The sequence below is a fragment of the Aquarana catesbeiana genome, linkage group LG03 (genome assembly GCF_042186555.1).
Source record: "Aquarana catesbeiana isolate 2022-GZ linkage group LG03, ASM4218655v1, whole genome shotgun sequence".
Taxonomy (NCBI): Eukaryota; Metazoa; Chordata; class Amphibia; order Anura; family Ranidae; genus Aquarana; species Aquarana catesbeiana.
In genome coordinates this window covers 230,286,404-230,309,644 of record NC_133326.1, presented here as the reverse complement: position 1 = coordinate 230,309,644, position 23,241 = coordinate 230,286,404, and the positions used below count along the sequence as shown (strand labels likewise).

Below are 23,241 nucleotides of genomic sequence, written 5' to 3'. Positions count from 1 at the left end.
CGGACTGGATCAAATCGGATATCGGCAGGTGTCAGCGGACATGTGTCCACTGTTCCATAGATGAGACTGGAGGTTCCAATCCGGTCCGCCTGAAAAACTGACAGGCAGACCTGATCGGACAGCCCGTGTGAAAGGGGCTTATCTGATTTGTGGGCTGATAAATGGGTTTTGGATCAGGTGAGAAGAATTGGTAAATAAAACCCCAGCCTACACTGCTGTGGGTCAGGAGGTCATAATGTACAGAGTCCCATATGCCCAGCACCTTTGTGGGGGGAAAAAAAGCACCTCTAGCACAATTCCCCTCCCCTCCTTAGTTGTACTCATGGTCAATTCTCCTCCAGGTCCCACCCATATTTTTTAATCTTTGTGACTTCTGCTGCAGTTGTTAGAATGCAAGAGCAGCAAATTGATAATTATGACATAACCTCAGCAACAAACAGAAAACCATGATAACATGCATTCATACAGTGGAGAGGGGCATTGGACAGGGTTAAGGAGGTAGGTAAACAGGTTAGCTATGAGGAGGTAGGTGGATAGGTTGGCTATGAAGGGGGTAGGTAGTGCGGGTAAGAGGGAGTAAATGTATAGAGCGTTAGCTCAGTGTCAGTTGATGGATGAGGGTATGGTCAGTTGAGATGTGTTTCAACTGGCAACCAAACTAAGCATTGCCCAATTCTTTTTTTTTTTTTTTTTTTTTGCCAGTTTTTCATTAAATTGCTAGGTACTACACTTTTTAATCAGGGACACTTTTTTTTTTTTTTTTTTTTTTTTATCCGGAGACCGTTTCCTACAGTGGAAACATCTGGTTACCCTACTTTTGCACTCCTTACACATTTAAGTGCGTATGACAGATAAAAGCAGAATCCTGACCCCAGGGACCTCCACTCCATAACTATTCTAGATCAAGTGGAGATCCCAGTATTACTGAGTATAAGTAATTGTGACGTGAGAATTATTACCCCTGTAAAAAATGTTCACAGTGTGGAAGTACTACTATATAATGCTTTTTACTGTTCAATATAGTACCTCCTTATCAGTTATGTTGCATCATGTGGGGATCCATAGGTTTGAGGTTAATGGGCTGCTCTTGGTGACAGAACATGGGTTTCCTGTGTATTTAGTAAAGGGGTCCACTTGAATGTAATAGTAATTCAAATGCCAGGGAGAATTCTGCAATAATCTCTACACGAGTGAAGCTTATTTGTGAAGATATGTTCATCACATCTTTCCAATTATCGTTCGTATAGTACTTTGGGAGACAATGAGGAGCAATGCATAGATGGATAGATTAAGATGTAGATTACAGAACACACACATGCTATCTTCTATGGAATCTCTAATAAATGTAAAGTGGTCAAGATAAAAACTCCCAATTCATTTTTAATTAACATTGCTGAGCATGTGTGAGGCTTGTCATATAAAAAAAATAAGAAAAAAATAGACTTTTACGTGTTAAAAAGTTGCAATACTCCTGTCACTGAATGTGTTTTTTCTTTGATCTTATTTTCCTGTATTCTTTGATTTTTGTTGTTGGTGTATTTGTCATGGAGATGCCATTCTTTCTCTAAATTTGCTAATGCATGTTCTAGGCCAGGCGTTACATGGAACTGATTCCAAAAGACAAACAGCCTGTGGCTGGTTCAGAGGGAGCCCAATACAGGAAGAAACAGCTGGCTAAACAGCTGCCTGCTCATGATCAGGATCCTTCCAAGTGCCATGAGCTATCTCCTAACGAGGTGAAGCAGATGGAGCAGTTTGTGAAGAAATACAAAAATGAAGTCCTTGGTGTGGGAGATGTCAAGTTGCCCAAAGACGTGGAGGCACCGGCAGGTGACAAGGGCAAGCCTGACAGTGGGGCCCGGAGCACCCTCGCAACTGTTAAGGGGCCAGAAAACAAGGCAGCCACGGCACAAGGATCTGCCTACGTGAGTAGTTGCATAATGTGATAAAAGCATGTTAATGTTTGCTTTTAATTGAAACACTCAGGCTTGAGTATTGGGTTCTATTGTTTATAAATCCAGTTTGTTAAAGTACACTTATAAATGTAGCAGCCAGCTTATGTTATTGAAAAGAAATAAAATAATATAATGCTTGCTTCTATTGACTATCGCCAAACACATTTCATCCCCCAACTCCAGCCTGGACATATACATCATTAGATCCCTTATTAAAGATCTTGGCTGGAAGAGGCAGGCATGTTTAGCAGTGAGATATACTGACCTTTGCAAATTGCAAAGGCTGTGATGTCCTGACTACAGAGGGTGCAACTTTTTATGTCGAAATTTCAGAAAGTGTTTTTGATTTTTCAGTATACTGTAATGGCCTTCAGGGAAATGCAGTACATTAAAATGAAATGTTGTGATAATGTATTTGATTTATTTTTGGTCTTTTTGTGATAAAGGGCTTAAGCCCTCCAAAGAATCTAAAAAAAATCTGTACAATAAAGGAGTACAGACAGAGATCTAATCGGATACATATGACCAGTTTTATCTCTAGGCATAAAGGAATTCCAGCAAGGCATTGGGAAAGTAGTTGTGAGATTCTGTGGCCAGAATTTGTTCTACTCTAAATTTAGTGATAATCCAGAATAAGAAGAAACTTTCTGGAACTCACAAAAAAGGAACTTGGTTAAAGGACCCAAAATACAACTCGAGTTGTTTGAAAATATAGAAAATAACAAAACGAAAGGCCTTTTTGAAAATGAAAAAAAATATGTAGTATTCAACCTCCGATGTCTGATAAGTAGGTAGGTTGCAGAGGGGTTGCATTTGACTACCCCCGTAGTAAGCAATTCATAAAACACAAAAGGGCTAGCAATTTCTAAATCGTGCCTTTCTTTACTTACTGTTGTGCTGGAAAAGCATATTTATACTATTGGACAAAACATGTTGTGTTTTTTTTTTTATCACAATTTTTCATTTATTATGCTTGTTGCTCATGTAACAGAATGCTGGCATGATTTGTTTTGTACAGTATGTAATACAATGATCATGTAAATGCTGATTTTAAACATATAGCATGCATTTATAGTCGACTTTCTCCTTCCCTTTTTTTTTTTTTTTTTTATTTACCAGACAGTGGTTCTGTTTCATATTTCTTTCTGGATAGATACTAGAAAAAAACATGGCATATTTATAGTTTGTGGTAAGATTTGTGTCGCATAGTATTTATATTGCCGCTTGCAAAATTTATGGAAGTGGAAAGTATGTTTGACTAAAACAGAAATATGCGAAGTCCAAATAAGAGATTTCTCATTATCCATCCTTGAAACGAATAAACGACCAGAGTTTTGGCATTCTAAAACATGAGGAGAAACAACATACCTTGCAGAAGTCTGAACAGAAAAGATCTACTATTTCGATACGGTGCTTTGAAAAAGTATTCATACCCCTTCAAATTCTTCACATTTTGTCATGTTACAACCAAAAACGTAAATGGATTTTATGTGATAGACCAACACAAAGTGGCACATAATTGTGAAGTGTAAGGAACATGACAAAATGCTTTTCAAATTTTTTTTTTTACAAATGAATATCTGAAAAGTGTGGCGATCATTTGTATTCAGCCCTCTTTATTCTGATACCCCTAACTAAAATCTAGTGGAACCAATTGCCTTCAGAAGTGAACAAATTAGTAAATAGAGTCCATCTGTGTGTAATTTAATCTCTGTATAAATACAGCTGTTCTGTGAAGCCCTCAGAGGTTTGTTAGAGAACCTTGGTGAACAAACTGCATCATGAAGGCCAAGGAACACACCAGACAGGTCAGGGATAAAGTTGTGGAGAAGTTTAAAGATGTGTTGGGATATAAAATAATATCCCAAGCTTTGAACATCTCACAGAGCACTGTTCAATCCATCATCTGAAAATGGAAAGAGTACGGCACAACTGCTAACCTACCAAGACATGCCCGTCCACCTAAACTGACAGGCCAGGCAAGGAAAGCATTAATCAGAGAAGCAGCCAAGAGGCCCATGGTAAGTCTGGAGAAGCTGCAGAGATCCACAGCTCAGGAGGGAGAATCTGTCCACAGGACAACTATTAGTCCTGCATGCCACAAATCTGGCCTTTTTATGGAAGAGTGGCAAGAAGAAAGCCATTGTTTAAAAAAAAAAAAAAAAAAAAAAAAAGCCATAAGACGTCCCATTTCCAGTTTGTGAGAAGCCACGTGGGGGAACGACAAACATGGAAGAAGGTGCTCTGGTCAGATGAGACCAAAATTGAACGTTTTGGCCTAAAGGCAAAATACTATGTGTGGTGGAAAACTAACACTGCACACACCATCCTCACAGTGAAACATGGTGGTGGAAGCATCATGTGTTGGGGATGCTTTTCTTCAGCAGGGACAGGGAAGCTGGTTAGAGTTTATGGGAAGATGGATGGAGCCAAATACAGGGCAATCTTAGAAGAAAACCTGTTCGAGTCTGCAAAAGACTTGAGACTGGGGTGGAGGTTCACCTTCCAGCAGGACAACAAGCCTAAACATACAACCAGAGCTACAAGGGAAAGATTAGAATTAAAGTGGATGTAAACCCAATGTCATCCTTTCTAAACTACTGCCATAGGGGTTATCTATAAGGATATACATGAATCCTGCATTTATCCTTACCTGTCAAATGTCTCCCCTCTGTCTGTTATGAGAACTGCAGATTCTGTGTGTGAGTCTGTTGTCTGGAGCTCGGTGGGTGGAGTCGTGATGTCAGTAGACTCCCCGCCCACCTCTATACTCCCCTTGTCAATATGCATTTTCTCTTGTGTATATTTCTTACTCTGAACTTCTGCTGTGATCTCTAACATCCAGTGAAAAGACAGGAAAGTAACCACATGACTTCAGCATGCCAAATCATGGTGAGGTGTGGAACAGCCAATCCTTGCAGAGCTGCTGAAGAAAGGAGTGGGAGGGAATTTAAAAATACTGCATGTCTTATAGGCTAGTGCACCAGATATGTAAATCACCTGTCACTCACAGCAAGGGGGAGGATTTGACAAAGTTTTTCTCTTTGTCAAGTTTTATCTCACTGAACAATAAGAGGATCGCTCAGAGCTGGATTAATTCTTTGTGTCAAGACTGGGCTTAAATGATAGGAAATCTTATACTCTACATTATGACATTAAAAAAAAAAATTTCGGGTTTACATCCACTTTAAAGCATATTCATGTGTTGGCACGGCCCAGTCAAAGTCCAGACCTCAATCCAATTGAGAATCCGTGGCAAGACTTGCAAATCGCTGTCCATCCAATCTGACAGAGCTTCAGCTATTTTGCAAAGAAGAATGTGCAAAAATGTCACTCTATAGATGTGCAAAGCTGGTGGAGACATAACCAAAAAGACTTGCAGTTGTAATTGTAGCGAAAGTTAGTTCTACAAATTATTGACCAGGGGGGCTGAATACAAATGCACACCACACTGTTCAGATATTTATTTGTAAAAAAACGTTTACAGCCATTTATCATTTCTTTCATTTCGCAATTATGTGCTACTTTGTGTTGGTCTATCATATAAAATCCCAATAAAACCCATTTACGTTTTTTGGTTGTAACCTGACCAAATTTTTGGAAAATTTTCAAAGGGTATGAATACTTTTTTTTTTTTTTTTTTTTTTCCAAGGCACTGTAAGGCTCGGTTCACATCCTATGCATGTTGCTTTTGAGCGTTTCTGCAGTGCTTTTTATAGTGCTTGCCGTGTTTTTGGACACGCGAGGTTGCCATGATGTGTGTGTGTGTGTGTGTGTGTGTTTTTTGTTTTTGGTTTTTTTGGTTTTTTTGGTTTTTTTGTTTGTTTTTGCGCATTTTTATTGAGCTTTGTCACGTGTTTTTGTGCACTTAGGCGTCTTCTGCTCGAAAGCTCCTCTCAAAAACACGAGTTTGGTGTGGGGTTTTTTCTGCCTGAAGGGGCATATGCCTGTAAACTCCTGAAAAAGCCATAGTGTGCATGGGACACATTGGCTAACATAGAGGGGAGTGTGCATTAGCCCTAAGCGGTGATCATTAGGGTTAGTGGTAATTTTGTTAGGATATCCCTAACATGCAACTTTGGATACATAAAGGTTCCTGCACTACTTTGATGTGGCTTAGGTGCCAGAGAATGTAAAGTTGCATCCGTTGCACTTCATGGACAGAACTGTCATACTTTCCTATTAGCCAAAAAAAGCAAACGTTTAAAAACTCACTGGAAAACACATCAATCACAACACTCTTAGGTGCCAACCTAGCTGAACTGTGGGGTTGATTTTAGTAAAACTGGAGAGTGCAAAATCTGGTGCAGCTTTGCATAGAAACCAATCAGCTTCCAGGGGTGTGTTTTTTTTTTTTTTTTTTTTTTTTTTTTTTTTTTTTTTTTTTTTTTTCAAAGCTTAAAGCAGACCTTCAGTAGTGGTGTGTGTGTGGGTGTGGTGTTTGGGTTTTTTTTTTTTTCCCCCAGCTTTCCATCTATTAAATCTTCTGCCCGTGTTTTAACTTTGGATAGTAAAACAAAACCTTTCTTTCTTATGCTTATGACATCATGCACATCTACAAATGTATTTAGGGCACTGATCATCAATGCCCTGATTACCATATAGTGCCACCAATCAGTGCCCATTAGTGATGCCAGTCAGTGCTGGCTATCAGTGCCCACCAGTGCCACCTATCAGTGCTGCAAATTAGTGCCACCTCAACAGCGCACATCAGTGAAGGGGAAAAATTACTTTTTTACAAAATTTACTGACTTTTTTTTTTTTTTTTTTTTCAAAATTCTGTTTATTTTTTAGACCCCTTTCACACTTAGCGCCGCTTTAGCGGCACGGTTTTAACCCCCTGCTAGTGCCCGAAAAGGGGTTAAATCCGCCTGCAAAATGCCGCTGCAGCGGCGCTTTACTGGCAGTATAGCAGTGCTGCCCCATTATTTTCAATGTTGTTTTTTCGGTGAACTCATCGCTCCTAATGCGCTCCAAAGAAGCTGCTGGCAGGACTTTTTCTGACACCCTGCCAGCGCGCCGCTCCACTGTGAAAGCCCTCAGGCTTTCACACTGGAATGAATGGAGCCGATGTTTCAGGGCGCTTTGCAGGCGCTATTTTCAACGCTATAGCGCCTGTAAAGCGCCTCAGTGTGAAAGGGGTCTTACAAAAAAAAAAAAAAACAGCAGTGATTAAATACCACCAAAAGAGAGCTCTGTGTGAAGAAAATGATTAAAATTTCACTAATTACAGTGTAGCACGACCGCGCAATTGTCATTCAAAGTGCGACAGCGCTGAAAGCTGAAAAATGGCCTGGGCAGGAAGAGGGGGTGAAAGTGCCCTGTTTTGAGGTGGTTAATTGAACAAGCTGAAGTTAGAAGCTGTTCGGTTACCATGCACAGCTGCACCAGGTTTTGCACTCTCCAGTTTCAGTAAGGCTGGGTTCACACTGGTGCGACACGACAGCCGTCCTACTTTGGATCCGACTTTGCCCTGCGACATGAAGCCGGCATGTGTCCGACTTTCAATGAACGGGGATCCGACTTGGATCCCCGCCAATGCCCGGCACTGTGTTTGGTATGAATCTTTAGGGGGAACTCCGCGCCAAATTTTAAATAAAAAACCGGCATGGGTTCCCCCTCCAAGAGCATACCAGGCCCTTGGGTCTGGTATGGACCTTGAGGGGAACCCCCTACGCCGATAAAAATGGCGTGGGGGTCCCCCCCAATCCATACCAGACCCTTATCCGAGCACGCAGCCCGGCCGGACAGGAATGGGGGTGGGGACGAGCGAGCGCCCCCCCCCCCCTCCTGAACCGTACCAGGCCGCATGCCCTCAACATAGGGGGTTGGTGCTTTGGGGGAGGGGGCGCGCTGCGGCCCCCCACCCCAAAGCACCTTGTCCCCATGTTGATGAGGACAAGGGCCTCTTCCCGACAACCCTGGCCGTTGGTTGTCGGGGTCTGCGGGCGGAGGGCTTATCGGAATCCAGGAGCCCCCTTTAATAAGGGGGCCCCCAGATCCCGGCCCCCCACCCTATGTGAATGAGTATGGGGTACATGGTACCCCTACCCATTCACCTAGGGAAGTGTCAATAAAAAAAAAAACACAGTACACAGGTTTCAAAATTAATTTATTGGGCAGCTCCGGTATCTTCTTCCGACTTCTTCCGGTGTTCCGCCTCTTCTCCCGGGCCCCGCCGCTATCTTCTTCCAGCTCTATTGCCAGCGAGGGGCCCGGTCTGCTGCCGCTGTCTTGTCGCCGCTGTCTCGCCACTCCTTCTCTTCATCTCTTCTTCCGATGTTGACACGACGCTCTCCCCGGCTGGAATGCTCTCTGTGCGCTCTGCTCTGACTTATATAGGCGGTGACCCCGCCCCCTTATGCCGTCAGTCTCTGGGCATGCTGGGACTGTGATGGCATAAGGGGGCGTGGTCATCGGGTGATGACCACGCCCCCTAAAACGTCACAGTCCCAGCATGCCCAGGGACTGTGACGGCATAAGGGGGCGGGGTCACCGCCTATATAAGTCAGAGCAGAGCGCACAGAGAGCATTCCAGCCGGGGAGAGCGTCGTGTCAACATCGGAAGAAGAGATGAAGAGAAGGAGCGGCGAGACAGCGGCGACAAGACAGCGGCAGCAGACCGGGCCCCTCGCTGGCAATAGAGCTGGAAGAAGATAGCGGCGGGGCCCGGGAGAAGAGGCGGAACACCGGGAGAAGTCGGAAGAAGATACCGGAGCTGCCCAATAAATTAATTTTGAAACCTGTGTACTGTGGTGTTTTTTTTTTTTTTTATTGACACTTCCCTAGGTGAATGGGTAGGGGTACCATGTACCCCATACTCATTCACATAGGGTGGGGGGCCGGGATCTGGGGGCCCCCTTATTAAAGGGGGCTCCTGGATTCCGATAAGCCCTCCGCCCGCAGACCCCGACAACCAACGGCCAGGGTTGTCGGGAAGAGGCCCTTGTCCTCATCAACATGGGGACAAGGTGCTTTGGGGTGGGGGGCCGCAGCGCGCCCCCTCCCCCAAAGCACCAACCCCCCATGTTGAGAGCATGCGGCCTGGTACGGTTCAGGAGGGGGGGGGGGGCGCTCGCTCGTCCCCACCCCCATTCCTGTCCGGCCGGGCTGCGTGCTCGGATAAGGGTCTGGTATGGATTGGGGGGGACCCCCACGCCGTTTTTATCGGCGTAGGGGGTTCCCCTCAAGGTCCATACCAGACCCAAGGGCCTGGTATGCTCTTGGAGGGGGAACCCATGCCGGTTTTTTATTTAAAATTTGGCGCGGAGTTCCCCCTCAAGAACATCTGAGCACAAGTCGCGTGCCGAAGTCGGATCATGCAAGACGGCAATCCGACTTTGATCCGACTTCAATGATGGTCAATAGGCTGAAGTAGGATCAAAGTCGGACCAAAGTAGTACAGGGAGCATTTCTAAAGTCGGAACGACTTGTGTCGGACCAGTTAGGACGGCTCCCATAGGGAAACATTAAATTTCACACGTCATGCGACATGAGCTCCCAATGTCGGAGCGTTTGTCGGACCAGTGTGAACCCAGCCTGAATCAACCTCATTGTGTCAACCACAGGATTTATGACCTTGAATCAAGCTCCATAAACCTTAACCACTTAAGGACCAACCGCCGTCGTTATAAGTTGGTACGTTGGCGCTAAATACCGGTATGGCAGCAGCTAGCTGCCATAACCCTGGTATTTTTAAAAATGGCCGGTGGTCCTCTTTCTGATAAAAATGGTCTCAGTAGCAGAGTCACCGCAAGATCACTTTTATGGGGAGGGGGGGAGACCCCCGCGTCAGCATCCAGGCTGTGAGGGGAAGATGGCCCCCACTTGGTTCCATGGCATTGGAGGGCAGAAGCAACGTCAAACGTCTCTTCCGCCCAATGCTCTTAAAGGGGACATTTATTTTATTTTATTTTTTTGGTTAAAAGAATATATATTGCATTTTACTGTAAATATAAGATCTGGGTTTAAAAAGACCTCAGATCTCACATTTTAAGAGGTCGTGTCATGCTTTTTTTTCTATTACAAGGAATGTTTACATTTTTTGGTTTTGAAAGGACAGTGTATAAATAAAAATTTTAAAGCGCCCGTCCCGCCAAGCTCACACGCAGAAGCGAACGCATACGTAAGTTGTGCCCGCATATGAAAGTGGTGTTCAAACTACGCATGTGGGGCATCGCCGCGATTGTTGGAGCGGGAGCAATAATTCTAGCACTAGACCTCCTCTGTAACTCAAAACTGGTAACCTGTAGACATTTTTAAATGTCACCAATGGAGATTTTTAAGTGCCAAGGTTTGTCGCCATTCCACGAGCGAGTGCAATTTTGAAGCGTGAATTATTTGGTATCAATTTACTCGGCGTAACTTTATTTTTCACAATATAGCTAAAAAAAATCGGGCTAACTTTTTTACGGTTTTATTTTTTAATTCAAAAAAGTGTAATTTTCCCAAAAAAATTGCGCTTGTAAGACCGCAGCGCAAATACAGCGTGACACAAAGTATTGCAACAACCGCCATTTTATTCTCTAGGGATGGATATATATCAGTCCAGGCACCTGGCGGATCCAGAATTCTGAAGTCAGGATGACGCGGTGCCTGAAATGATATTGGTGACGTCAACAGAGAGCGGACTTCAGACTGCTCTCTGCTGAAAATGGGTCACAGGAGTTCCAAATGAATTGCACTCCTGTGACCCAGAGGAGAAGCCCAGCCAAACGAGCTTAGGCTGGACTTCTCCTTTTTAAAAAAAAAAAAAAAAGACAGCACCTTACATGTATGGTGTATATAATCTGTATAGATATCGTTTTGTGGATATCTTTCAGTGAGCAGCTGTTCAGTTGGTAAACATTTTTTTGAACAACACAAATTGTCTCATCAGCACAGAATCCTTTGGTTTAGTAAAATCAGTGAAGGAGTTATCCTACAGAAGAAGTGTGTCACTGGCAGGATCACAGGAGAGAGAGAGAAAAAAAAAAACCCACACACGATTGCAGTCACTACATCGAAGCACTGGTAATGCAATACATTGTTATTGGTATTTAATATACTTTAGGCTTTCAGTCCATGTTACATTCCATATGTGGCGTGGAATTGTAAAAAGGGAAACCGGCCAAAGTCTAGAATGGGACACTGCTCCTTTTACCATAAATTTTTGCCTTGGTTTTGTCAGGGGAACAAAAAAATTAAAAAATTTAGGATAAAAACCTCTCAGTACATGCACAGCATTTATGTTCTTTAACCACTTATGGACCACCGCACGCTGATATACGTCCTAACTTTGAAGAGGAATATCGTTGTTATGGCAGCAGCTAGCTGCCATAACCCCGATATCCTCCTCTTCGGCCGGCGGTCCGCTTTCAGATAAAAGTAGTCTCTGCGGCGGATTCACCGCAAGATCACTTTTAATCGGCAGCACGAGAGGACCCCCTCCCGCCGCGCTCTGGTGCCCTCCACCGCTTACCAGAGCCGTCGGCAGAGGCGATCGGATCTTCTCCCTTGCTGGGTATGGAGACGAGTGAGGGGAAGATGGCCCCCACCTGTCAGCATACCATTGCAGGGCGGAAGCAACGTCAAAACGTCACTTCCGCCCATAGCTCTTAAAATGGCCACTCCCCTCCACAGCTCAGCGCTCCAATGAGCGTGGAGGAGCAGAGAGGAGAGCTGCTGACTGACAGTCAGCAGCTCTCTGCTTGAGGATCTGAGAGAACCGAGCCGGTGGTTCTTGGCCTTTGGCCTTTCCATGTTGTTCTATGTATCCATGCACACATATGCCCTGTACACACGCTCAGACATTGATCGGACATTCCGACAACAAAATCCATGGATTTTTTCCAACGGATGTTGGCTCAAACTTGTCTTGCATACACACGGTCGCACAAAGTTGTCGGAAAATCCGATCGTTCTGAGTGACATAAAACACGTACGTCAGGACTACAAACGGGGCAGTAGCCAATAGCTTTTGTTTCTTAATTTATTCTGAGAATGCGTGGCACTTTGTGCATCGGATTTGTGTACACGCGATCGGAATTTAACCGATCGGATTTTGTTGTCGGAAAATTTTATATCCTGCTCTCAAACTTTGTGTCGGAAATTCCGACGGAAAAAGTCCGATGGAGCCCACACACGATTGGAATTTCCGACAACACAATCCGATCGCACTTTTTCCGTCTCAAAATCTGACCGTGTGTACAGGGAAATAGGCTTTTAGGAGCTGTACATGGCATAGGTGGTTTCAAGCTGCAAAAAAAAAAAAAAACCCCAGGGCCAGCACATTTTACAGCATTACAGCTGTAAAAACGTCTGACATAGCTTAACGCTGTACGCGTTTGACATATCAAAATCAATGGTTCCCTATGAGAGCTATCTTAACTGATCCGACTTTCAGCCCATTTATTTGAATGGAAGGCGTATCTGATCCGACTTGTGGCATGTGGCATGTGACTTGTGCTCTAAGGGTCTTGAAGGGAAATGACCAAAATAAAATTAAAAAAAACGGCGTGCCCCCCCAGATTGGCCCATTGAGTCAGTCTGGTATGGATCTTAAAAGGGAACCCCACAAAAAAAGCATGGGATCCCCCCCAAATCCATACCAGACCCTTATTCGAGCATAGAAGATGCTGTAGAGAAACGCTGCTAAACACTAACCCGTCTAACCGCACATGAACGCCAATGCAAAAAGCTTCTAAAAGCGCATTTTTAAGGCCTTTTTCTTGGCGCAAGTATTGGCTTTGTAGCTCCTTCTTTTTTCTAACGCCCTGTGTGCATGAGAACTTGCTCTTCTTCTGGATGCACAAGCAGCACTGATTGTTCATTCATGATCGTGAAAGATCACCCAACGCTGCGGCTGTGTGTCTATCAGTGGCTGCTTTTACATACAGCCCAGCCAATGGATCCTACAACGCTGTAGTGCCATGTGAGCTTTTACTTTTATGAATAATCAATCAGTGATGCCAGGCTGGTGACAGCCCGACATGGCTGAATGCTCATTCACAAAATTGAAAGCTCACCCAGTGCTGAAGCTCTGTGTGATCCATTGGCCAGGCTGTGCATGTGTAAAAGCATTTTTTTTTAAAATGCCAATCCTGATGCACGGTGCTTCAGTAAACTACATCTCTAACCCCACGTTTACATGTCAAATTACATGCCAAAGCAGAGACTATTGCAGCTCTGCACCGATTCCCAAAAGTAATTCCTGTACTACTTTTGGCGACTTCAGGGGCGAATTGAATAGACCTCTGTACATGAACCCACACAGATGTCTGTCAAATCGCCCCCTGAAGTCGGACTACATTGCCGGTTTGAAATGCTGCGAGTTCAGCTGAACTTGCATGATTTCTAACCAGAATCAGTGTTAACCTGCACTAAATGTTTGACAGGTTGTACACCGCAAACAATTAGGTGGCCAGAAGTGTAGACATAATCAAAGCAGTCTATCAAAAGCGTACTTGCATTGCTCAGTGTGTATTGTGTGAGTGGAGGGAAAGGCTATCTGGGATTTTTTTTTTTTTTTTTTTGATTTGAGTTATTATGACCTTTGTCTATGGCTAGTCATGCATGACTCTTATGTCTGGACCCTTTCAAAAGTTGGAACTGTAACTCTACAACTCTACAATTGTAGACTGCTACACCAAGGTTTTCAAACGGCTGTGACCAAATCATTTTGTTCTTTTGACCGTCTCCTTTTTGGATGGGATCAGCATGCATTCTTTCCCCCCACTTTTCAGGTAGCTTCATAGCTGTGTTCATTAGTTACCTTCTCCTTAAAGAACACTCGTTACTTCACACGTGATTGTAAAAACTCTGTTCTAGCTGTTCTCGCTATTGCGCCAGACGGCTATTTTAAAACTTTAATTTACAGCACATATTCCAAATTCTTTTTCCATAATTTATGGTGCACATTACGAAAGCGATGCTCACACCTACTTTTTATAAACTCCATTCTAAGCACGAGTAAAACCTCCTTCATGTGATAAGGTTGTTGCCGTGGATACATTTGCCTGTTTACAGGTTGTTGATTTGTCCATGTGTAGCAGCTTGTTTGTATTTATTTTCTTTCGCTGATCCAGACTTCAGTCATGCCTGGAAAGGATTGTGTCGCAGAACATCCTCATTACTCGCCAAACTTCATTAGAAGCACATCTCCAGTTATGGGAATATCTTGCTTTGTAAGCAACTGCCAGGACTGAAGCAATTTTTCCATCTGAGGCGTTCCTCTGGCTGGACAATGGGATGTTTGTGACTCCTCCAGTCAAGAGTTAAAAGATTGAGAGGGCGAAGTATGCATGGTGACCCCAGCTCACAATTGGTTTGCTAATTAGCATTTTATTGCTGCGTAGAGAGGGAGTGTTGAGACATGGAGAAGCCCTGTGAAAATAGCTGTGCAATGCCTGTTTAATTCCTGTAGCAAGCCTGATTCCTCTTAGTCACAGCAGGATTAGGAAGTGTCCCAGGAGAGCTAATCGATGGTCCATGTCACTGTCTGCATGGCATTTTGGAGCTGTGAAACACGTAGGTTGCAGAACAACATGTGTTGCACCTGGCACAGTATCAAACCTGTTTTAGAATGCTTTATTAGCATTGCTTTCTTTATCTAAAGCCTTTTGGTTATGTGTGTTCTATTTTATATTTCAACCAAAGTCTTCTATACTTGAGAACTTTATTTGCAATATGTTTTTGTATATGTCGCTATTATTATTATTATTTATTATTATTATTATTATTATTATTATTATATTTATTTATTTATTTTTTTTTTTTATTTTTTTTTTTCTTTATCACTGTTGTCCACAGTATTGCTTCAAGTGCAAGGAGAACATGAGGGAGGGTGACCCTGCTGTGTATGCAGAGCGAGCTGGCTATGACAAGCTTTGGCATCCTTCTTGTTTTGTCTGCAACACCTGCAACGAACTCCTAGTTGATATGATCTACTTCTGGAAAAAAGGGAAGCTTTACTGTGGTCGCCATTACTGTGACAGTGAGAAGCCACGCTGTGGAGGCTGTGATGAGGTAAATCCACGCGTTCTTTAATAGTCAGTAATGTTAAGCCTCACCTATTTTTCATTCCTGTTGGTTCTTATTTATTGATATTTCACTAGTGCACCTTCCAACACCCAGTTAAGCAAAATTTCCTTGGCTTAGAATACCTTTTTAAATTGGCTTGGCGTTTTAACAATTCTAAAGGGAACTTCTATATTTTTTGAGTGGCGTTTCGCTAGTGTGAACTACTGTGCTAGTTTAGGGAAAAGAGCAACATGTAGACTTTTGGTCATCTCTAGCAACCAATAAAATAAAATTTTCAGTAATTTGACTAAAATAGGCTAGGTTAAGGGGAAAAAGATCATGCTGTACCTTCATTGGTTCCATCACCATTTTTTGGTGTGTATACCTTTGCTAACTTATGGGCAGGCTTGCTCCATATCACCCTCTACAGACATGGTGGGAAAGACTTGTACATACATTACTATACAAAGGGTACATTACCATCAGATGTGTTGGGACTGGAATAACTGCTCAACGCAGTCCCAAAGCATGACAAGGCAAAATGCGTTTTTCTCCAATGTTCCCGGTTCACACCACTGCTTTCTGGTGGTGTGCGCTAAAAAATAGTACCGCATGCTTGGTGGCCAATTAAACCTCATGAATTGTCTGTGTGACATTTCAATAAAGTTGTTTTTTTTTTTTTTTTAAACAAAAAAGGAACATTGAGATGCACTGATCTCAGAGCATCAGCACTGCACTGATCTGGACAGACCGCAAGACATCGCACAACAGCCGTTGCAGCTGGCGTGAATGAACCCTAAAAGGGGAGCAGATCTTTCCAATGACCCTTGCAAGTTATTAAAAGGATGGGGGTGTATCTGAAAAACAGCTTTATTTCTCATTTAAAAAACTAAAAAAAATTGTCCCATTAAACTATTAATGGTTATGGTAACAAATGCCTAATCAAATTGGGATATGGGATAATCATTATGCGCTTTGGGCACCATCGTTTTTAGAGCTTTACTATGCTTGGTATGTTACCATATAGTTACTTACTGTGTGCTTTCTTCAGATCCTTTTTTAGTTTCACTGTTTGTTTTTTCACCCCTCTCCAGCCCCATGGATTTGATGGACACATTGGTGTCTCGCCTTGTTTCTGTTTGACCATTCACAAAACGCAGGCTGTGTTGACATATTGGCCCTGCATTTTGTGAACAGCCAATCCTAGTCAGACATGACACTAGCACTGATTTTGATCTGCAGCAGAAATACAAAGGGAGCTGTGCCCTATCCAGTAAAACTAAAGGTAGTCTTTTTTTTTTTTTTTTTTTTTTTTTTTTTTTTTTTTTTTTTTTTTTTAGCGTTTTGAAGAAACGCATATTAAATCACTATATGGGATAGGTAAGCACATGCTTGGCACTGTTGAGCTTTGAATATTATAATTGCCCAGTGGTTTAAACTATTTTAAAGGTAGATATTCTGCCATGTAAAACTATATAGGTAGAATGGAATTTGCTACTTTAATTCAAGAACTTTTCATTGAAGAAATATTTGCTCATATGAGAAGAACACAACAATGACCTACAGCAGGTCTGAGCTGCCGTTCTGTCAATACTCTGTTAGTGTGGTTCTTGCTGCAGCTTTTGGGCCCAATGGCCTCCAGCTGACTCCAGTGGAGCGTGGGCCATGGGTGCTAGGGCTATTTTTAAAATCTACATTGTGCATTCATCTTCCCAGTAGTCCAGTTCTCATTTTTTGTGGGTTTACCATACCTATACGATTTGCATTCGGGGATTACTTAAATATTTTGCAAATAGCCTGGTTTGAATACATTTTCATAGTTGATGTAAGCTTAGACTCCAAACATTTCAGTCTCTAAAATTTTTGAAGCAGGTATATGTGGCAAATTTATTATTTGATCACCACACAGTTTTTTTAGCTTAAGCCTGATAAATTGGTAAATTTAATCGGCCTCTGCTCTGCTCTAGTGATATGTAGACCTGGAATTTGGTAGATTTGTTCTATTAATTATAGAAAAAAATGCAAGAAAGGCTTTACAAAGCCAGTTGTTAGAGCAACTGAACCTCCCAACTGAAAAATGCAATTCCTTGGAAGAAAAGCTGATATAAAGAGCATCAAGAGGCAAGACTGCGAAGGACAAACCTGAATGCTAATTTGAATCAATCTAGACAGTGATGTTTGGGGAGTACAGTCCAGGATTTGTTTTTGTCAGGGTTTTACTAGATCCTGACCAGAACATAAAACAACTATGTACATAGATATTGCTATCTATTCCTACATGTGAATAGGTCTACTTGATGTAGTCCTCCTTAAGGTAGTTATAAATGCCTAAGATGAAAATGTGAGCTGTGCCAGGTTCTGCCACTGAGTTACCCCCGAGCACTTATAGGAAACTTTAGATACAGCAGTTGTGGCCCAAGATGCATTGCAAACTCAGAGCTCTGATTATGTGCAGCTACTTAAAATAAAAATAAAAAAAAGTTTTACTGTGCCATATACATTCAAAAGCCTTCTTTTTTTTTTTTTTTTTTTTTCTTTGTTTTGTTTTTTTTTTTATATCGGATCATCTGTACTTTGCCATATTGTAGCAAGCAATATACAAACAAACTGGTAGTACTTCTATTTAAATAAAAAAAAAAAAAAATGTTCTCACATTTCTGGTGTGATTTTCTGTGTAACATATGAATATATTTCCTGGCATTTACAGGAACAATGATTTAGGGCTCTTTCACACGGGGCGGATCAGTGATGATCCGCCCCGTGAACACCCGCTTGCTCAGTGGGGATCGCTCCGCCGATCCCCGCTGAGCATGAAGATGACAGGTCTGTCTCTGCACACTGTGCAGCGACGGACCTGTCAGAGCGCCGCTCTCCCCTATGGGGGATCGGGTGATGACGGACCGTAGAGTCCGTCGTCATCCAATCCGAAAATGGATGGAAAAGTAGAGTTTTCCTCCGTTACACTTTTTGGATCGGAGCGGGTCGGATGTCAGCGGACATGTCACCGCTGACATCCGACGCTCCATAGAGATACATGTATGTCCGTTTTTTCATCCGAAAACGGAAGGATGAAAAACGGACATAGGGATCATCAGTGTAAAAGAGCCCTAAAGCTTTTAGTAGAATTTAAACTCTGTAGATGTAATACAGTAAAACCTAAAAAAAAAATTTTGACTTCATAAACGTGCAATGTCTTGATATACAAGTAGCGTCTTATCACAACTGAGTATAGGAGGAGAGGTGCCTCAAAAATGTAGCAATATAGTTACATTTAATAAAGGTACAACATTTAGCAACTCACATGGTTGATTTAAAAGAGGCACATCTAAGTATGCAGGTATCCGGGCTGTCCACATAGACTGTCCTCCGCAGCGCCATCAACATCATCCCTTCCACACTGCGCTCCACGAGCAGTTCAAGCCTTGCTTTCAGATCGCTCTACTGCAGGGTAGTGTTCCCGGTCACGATTGCAGACATCGGTAAGAGTCGGCGGTGCGAAGCAAGGTCTATATGGACAGCTTTACCCCGAATGCCTGCATACTTAGATGTGCCTGTTTTAATCCTCAACCATGTGAGTTGCTAAATGTTGTACCTTCATTAAATGTAACCATATTGCTACACTTAGAGGCGCCTCTCTTCTCTTTTATACTCTGTAGCTCCTGCTGGATTTTGCTTCTAATGCCCTTGTAGAGGCTACCATTTGTGGATGGATGTTTTATGGTTACACAACCTATCACATAGCTATAAACTTTTTAATAAGGACTATAGACTGAAGGATTTCTAATTTAATGGTTGTGGTCAAATCCTCTGAGTTTCCATTATTGCGTATGGGGAAATTCACTTTGATATACAAGTGCTTTGGATTGCATGCATGTTTTCGGAACAAATTATGCTCGCAATCCAAGGTTTTACTGTACTGATTTTTAATATCATTCCCAGGGAATTCTTATCTCCACAATATAACATTTAAGTGTTGCAAAAATGCATATTGGGTAAAAACATCTTTGATTGCACTTGCTGCTATTAAATTCTTCAGTATTGAAATAGTTTGTTTAGAAATAAAGTTCAAGCATTCCTTTCCTTTCCTAAGCTTATTTACAAGAGTTAAGTTTTATGTGGACGGTTTGCTTTAATGTCATAATTTTCATCATGCATGTATTTTTCTTTACTGGCCGCCAGATGGCATGTTTAGTTATTTTGAAAGTAGTGCTGTAGTGACACCTGGTGCTTTGAATAAAAAAAGCACAAGGGAAGAAGTAACAATTGGGTCTCCTTAACCACTTCAGCCCCGGAAGATTTGGCTGCTCAATGAGCAGGCCATTTTTTGCGATACGGCACTGCGTCGCTTTATCTGACAATTACACGGTCGTGAGACACTACCCAAACAAAACTGAAGTCCTCTTTTTTTTTCCCCACAAATAGAGCTTTATTTTGGTGGTATTTGATCACCTCTGCGGTTTTTATTTTTTGCGCTATAAACAAAATAAGAGCGATAATTTTGAAAAAAACGCTATCTTTTACTTTTTGCTGTTCCCACATTTGTTTTTAAAAAAAAAAAAAATTCTCCTCAGTTTAGGCCGATATGTATTCTTCTACATAAGCGTAGAAGAATGCGCATATATATTATATTATAATTTTTTTTTTATCGGGACTGCGATATTGCGGCAGGCAAATTGGACACTTTTGACACATTTTTGGGACCATTGATGATTATAAAGCAATCAGTGCTATAAAAATGCACTGATTACTATATAAATGTCACTGGCAGGGAAGGGGTTAACACTAGGGGGTGATCAAGGGGGTTAACTGTGTTCCCTAGTGTGTTCTAACTGGGGGGGGGTTGGGACTGACTAGGGCAAGAGGGATCGGTGTTCATACTTTGTATGAACGCACAATCTGTATCCCCTCCCCTGAAAGAACCGGGATCTGTGTGTTCACACACACACAGATCCCGGTTCTTGCCCTGTTACGAGCAATCGCGGGTGCCCGGCAGTCATCAAGCCTGCCGGGCACTTGCATTGGCTCCGGGCACACGCACCCCTAGTGGCCAAAAGACGAAGTGACATAAGGTAACGTCATTTCACCCAGCCGTGCCATTCTGCCGCAGTAAAACTGCGGTGGCCGGTCGGCAACCAGTTATTACAAAATGCTGTGTAATTTTAAATATTAATTTTTAAACTTTTTTTTGTTTTTTCTTCTCAAGCTGATTTTCAGCAATGAATACACTCAAGCAGAAGGACAAAACTGGCACCTGAAGCATTTTTGTTGCTTTGATTGTGATTGTGTCTTGGCTGGGGAAATTTATGTGATGGTGAATGACAAGCCAGTGTGCAAGCCTTGCTATGTGAAGAACCATGCAGTGGTAAGACCCTTCAGTATACTTCAGCTGTCACTCCTGTTCCTTCCATTTTTCTGCTTTCCTACTGTATTTTGTCACTCGTTTTTCCATTATTTTTATATACAGTAATCTTTTTTTCTTAATGAAAATTGGTCATTTCCTGACAGAGAACTCAGTATAGTTTAGATTCAAAAAGCCACAGTATTGATAAGGAAAAAGTTTTAATCTCCTTGCTCAACCACATATATGGTAGTATACATACAGGATCACGCTTTTTATTACTTGACCTCCATTCCTCTATTTAGCACTGTGTTTCTTTAATTGGCAATTGCTCAGTCATGCAACACTGTACCCAAATGAAATTATATAATGGCTTTCTTTTGGTAGTATTTAATTACCACTGGGTTTTTTATTTTGTGCTATATAAATGAAAAAATACAGAAAATTTTAGAAAACAACGTGTTTTTCTTAGTTTCTGTTCTATGTGGTGTATATGTATTTGACTGCCTATTATTTCTTGAGGTCCTTCAAGTGCCAGGACTGTACAAAGACTCATTTTTTGTAAAGTACAGTCCAGGGTATTTGGTAAGAAGCTTGGCGAGGGGTTTGTGGTTTTTTGTTTATATACTGTTACCAGTGCAGTACAGAACCATCATATGACTGGTGTGGTGGCAATCAGGGATACTGACTGGTGACGGTAAGTAAAACCAGGGAGCTAGCACCACAGACAGTGATGGCTTATTGATATAACAGATGCCTTACAATGTACCTAGATAGTAATTTTCATGTGCACTCATAATTAAAATGTTCTGTATTTACAGCTATCAAACTTCTAAGATTTCCAGTGAAAATAGATGCCTGCTATAGTGATGCGATGCTCTCGGGGTCATTACCTCTCCGCTCACACATTGTCCCTTCTTTCTGCTAGACTGCCTTGCTGCCACTTGCTGGTGAAATCTAGGGTCGTTGAACTGTTCTACTCTTGACACCAATATCTTTTATAGTCTGGCTTCATTGGCTTGTATGTAGACATCTACATCAAGGAGTCTGAAGCCACTGGGCATTTATACTACAGCCATTTAAGAATTTACAATTTGTTATTATTTTTATTGTTATTATACACGATTTATATAGCGCCAACAGTTTACGCAGTGCTTTACAATGTATAGGGGGGACAACACAATTACAGTACAGCTCAATACAAAGGGTACAGGAGGGCCCTGCTCGTAGAGATTACATTCTAAAGGGAGGGGTGGTGGTACAAAAGGTAATAGCTGCAGAGAATGATTTGATGGTGGGTGGCTCAGGGATAGTGGTTATGTGGGTGTGGGATAGGCTTCCCTGAATAAATGAGTTTTCAGGGATCTCCTAAAGGTGGACAGGGTAGGGGCTGATCGGACATACTGGGGCAGGGAGTTCCAGAGGATGGGAGAGGCTCTGGAGAGGTCCTGAAGGCGAGCATGAGAGGAGGAGGTAACAAGGGAGCTAACAAGTAATATTAACAAGTAATAAATGATCCCTCACTGATCTCTGTAGCTGCAGTCATTTTGGGGGGGGGGGAAGGAATCCTCAAATTTCACAGCAGAAGCACTGAAACTTTTGTCTAAGCCAGCTCATTTCACCCACTTACACTTCCAGCAGTAATTAGGCAGCCTTCTAATCCCTAATGTAAATACGCAGAACGTTTGCAGCGTGGCGGAGGGGGGGGGGGAGCAGGGGGGGCTTTTGCTGTGCATCTTGAGGATTGGTCCACAGTGCCTTCAGCTATAGAGAATATTAAAAATGTTGTAAAGTCTTATTGAAAAAAACAGCAAGCAGGCAGGCTTTTATTGCAGAAAAGACATCTACTTTCTCTTCTGCAATAAAATGGCCCTATCTGCCTGCTCGCCATCTCCACAAGCACTGTAAACTGAGCGGCGCATACGCTCATCTTACAGTGGCAGGCCAGTCTCCAAAAGCTAGTTTATGGTTTAAGAATATGTACTGTTGTGTTCATGTGTTTAGGTACCTCAGTCACAGTTTGTAAAATGTTAACCATATTTGCTCTACCAATGCCACAATAGAGCCCTCTTACAATGTATCAAACACACCTAGAATAGCCTCTCAACTTCTGTAACAAAATAATTTGGAGTGACGAGACCAAGATTGAATTTTGTCACAGCTATAAACGCCATGTTTGGAGAGGAGTCAAAAGGGTCTTTAAAAAGACAAATCGTCGCCACAATGAAGCATTTATTATTATTTACGATTTACATAGCGCCAACAGTTTACGCAGTGCTTTACCATGTAGAGGGGGGACAGCACAATTACAGTACAGTTCAATACAGAAGGGACAGGAGGGCCCTGCTCATAGAGCTTATATTCTAAAGGGAGGGGGGTGGTGCTACAAAAGCTAATAGATGCAGGGAATGATTTTATGGGGGGTGGCTCAGGCACAGTTGTTAGGTGGGTGTGGGATAGGCTTCCCTGAATAAGTGAGTTTTCAGGGATCTCCTAAAGGTGGTCAGGTTAGGGGCTGATCGGATATACCGGGGCAGGGAGAAGGCTCTGGAGAAGTCCTGAAGGCGAGCATGAGAGGAAGTAACAAGGGAGCTAGAGAGCAGGAGGTCCTGGGAGGAGCGGAGGGGACGATTTGGGTGATATCTGCAGATGAGGTTGGTGATGTAGCTGGGAGTGATGTTGTGGATGGCCTTGTATGTTGTGGTTAGCATTTTGAATTTTATATGGTGGGGTAGGGAAAGCCAGTGAAGGGATTGGCAGAGAGGGGCAGCAGTCACAGATCGATTAGTGAGGTGTATTAGTCTAGCAGCAGCATTCATAATAGACTGAAGGGGGGGGATGGGCTGTGTAAAGGTAGGCTATTAAGGAGAGAGTTGCAGTAGTCAAGGCGGGAAATAATCAAGGAGTGAATAAGTTGCTTTGTGGTGTCATTAGTTAGGAAGGGTCGAA

The 23,241-nt window shown here is 42.5% G+C and overlaps 1 protein-coding gene across 1 annotated transcript in view; it reads left to right on the top strand.

Moving 5' to 3' along the window:
- Positions 1–23,241, top strand: part of TES (testin LIM domain protein) — a gene marked incomplete in the record, with an annotated part of 95,542 nt that overhangs the window by 69,995 nt on the left and 2,306 nt on the right. The window contains 3 exon segments of the mRNA XM_073619847.1: positions 1,590–1,925; positions 14,745–14,960; positions 20,158–20,316. Of these exon segments, the coding sequence (XP_073475948.1) occupies positions 1,590–1,925; positions 14,745–14,960; positions 20,158–20,316 (711 nt within the window).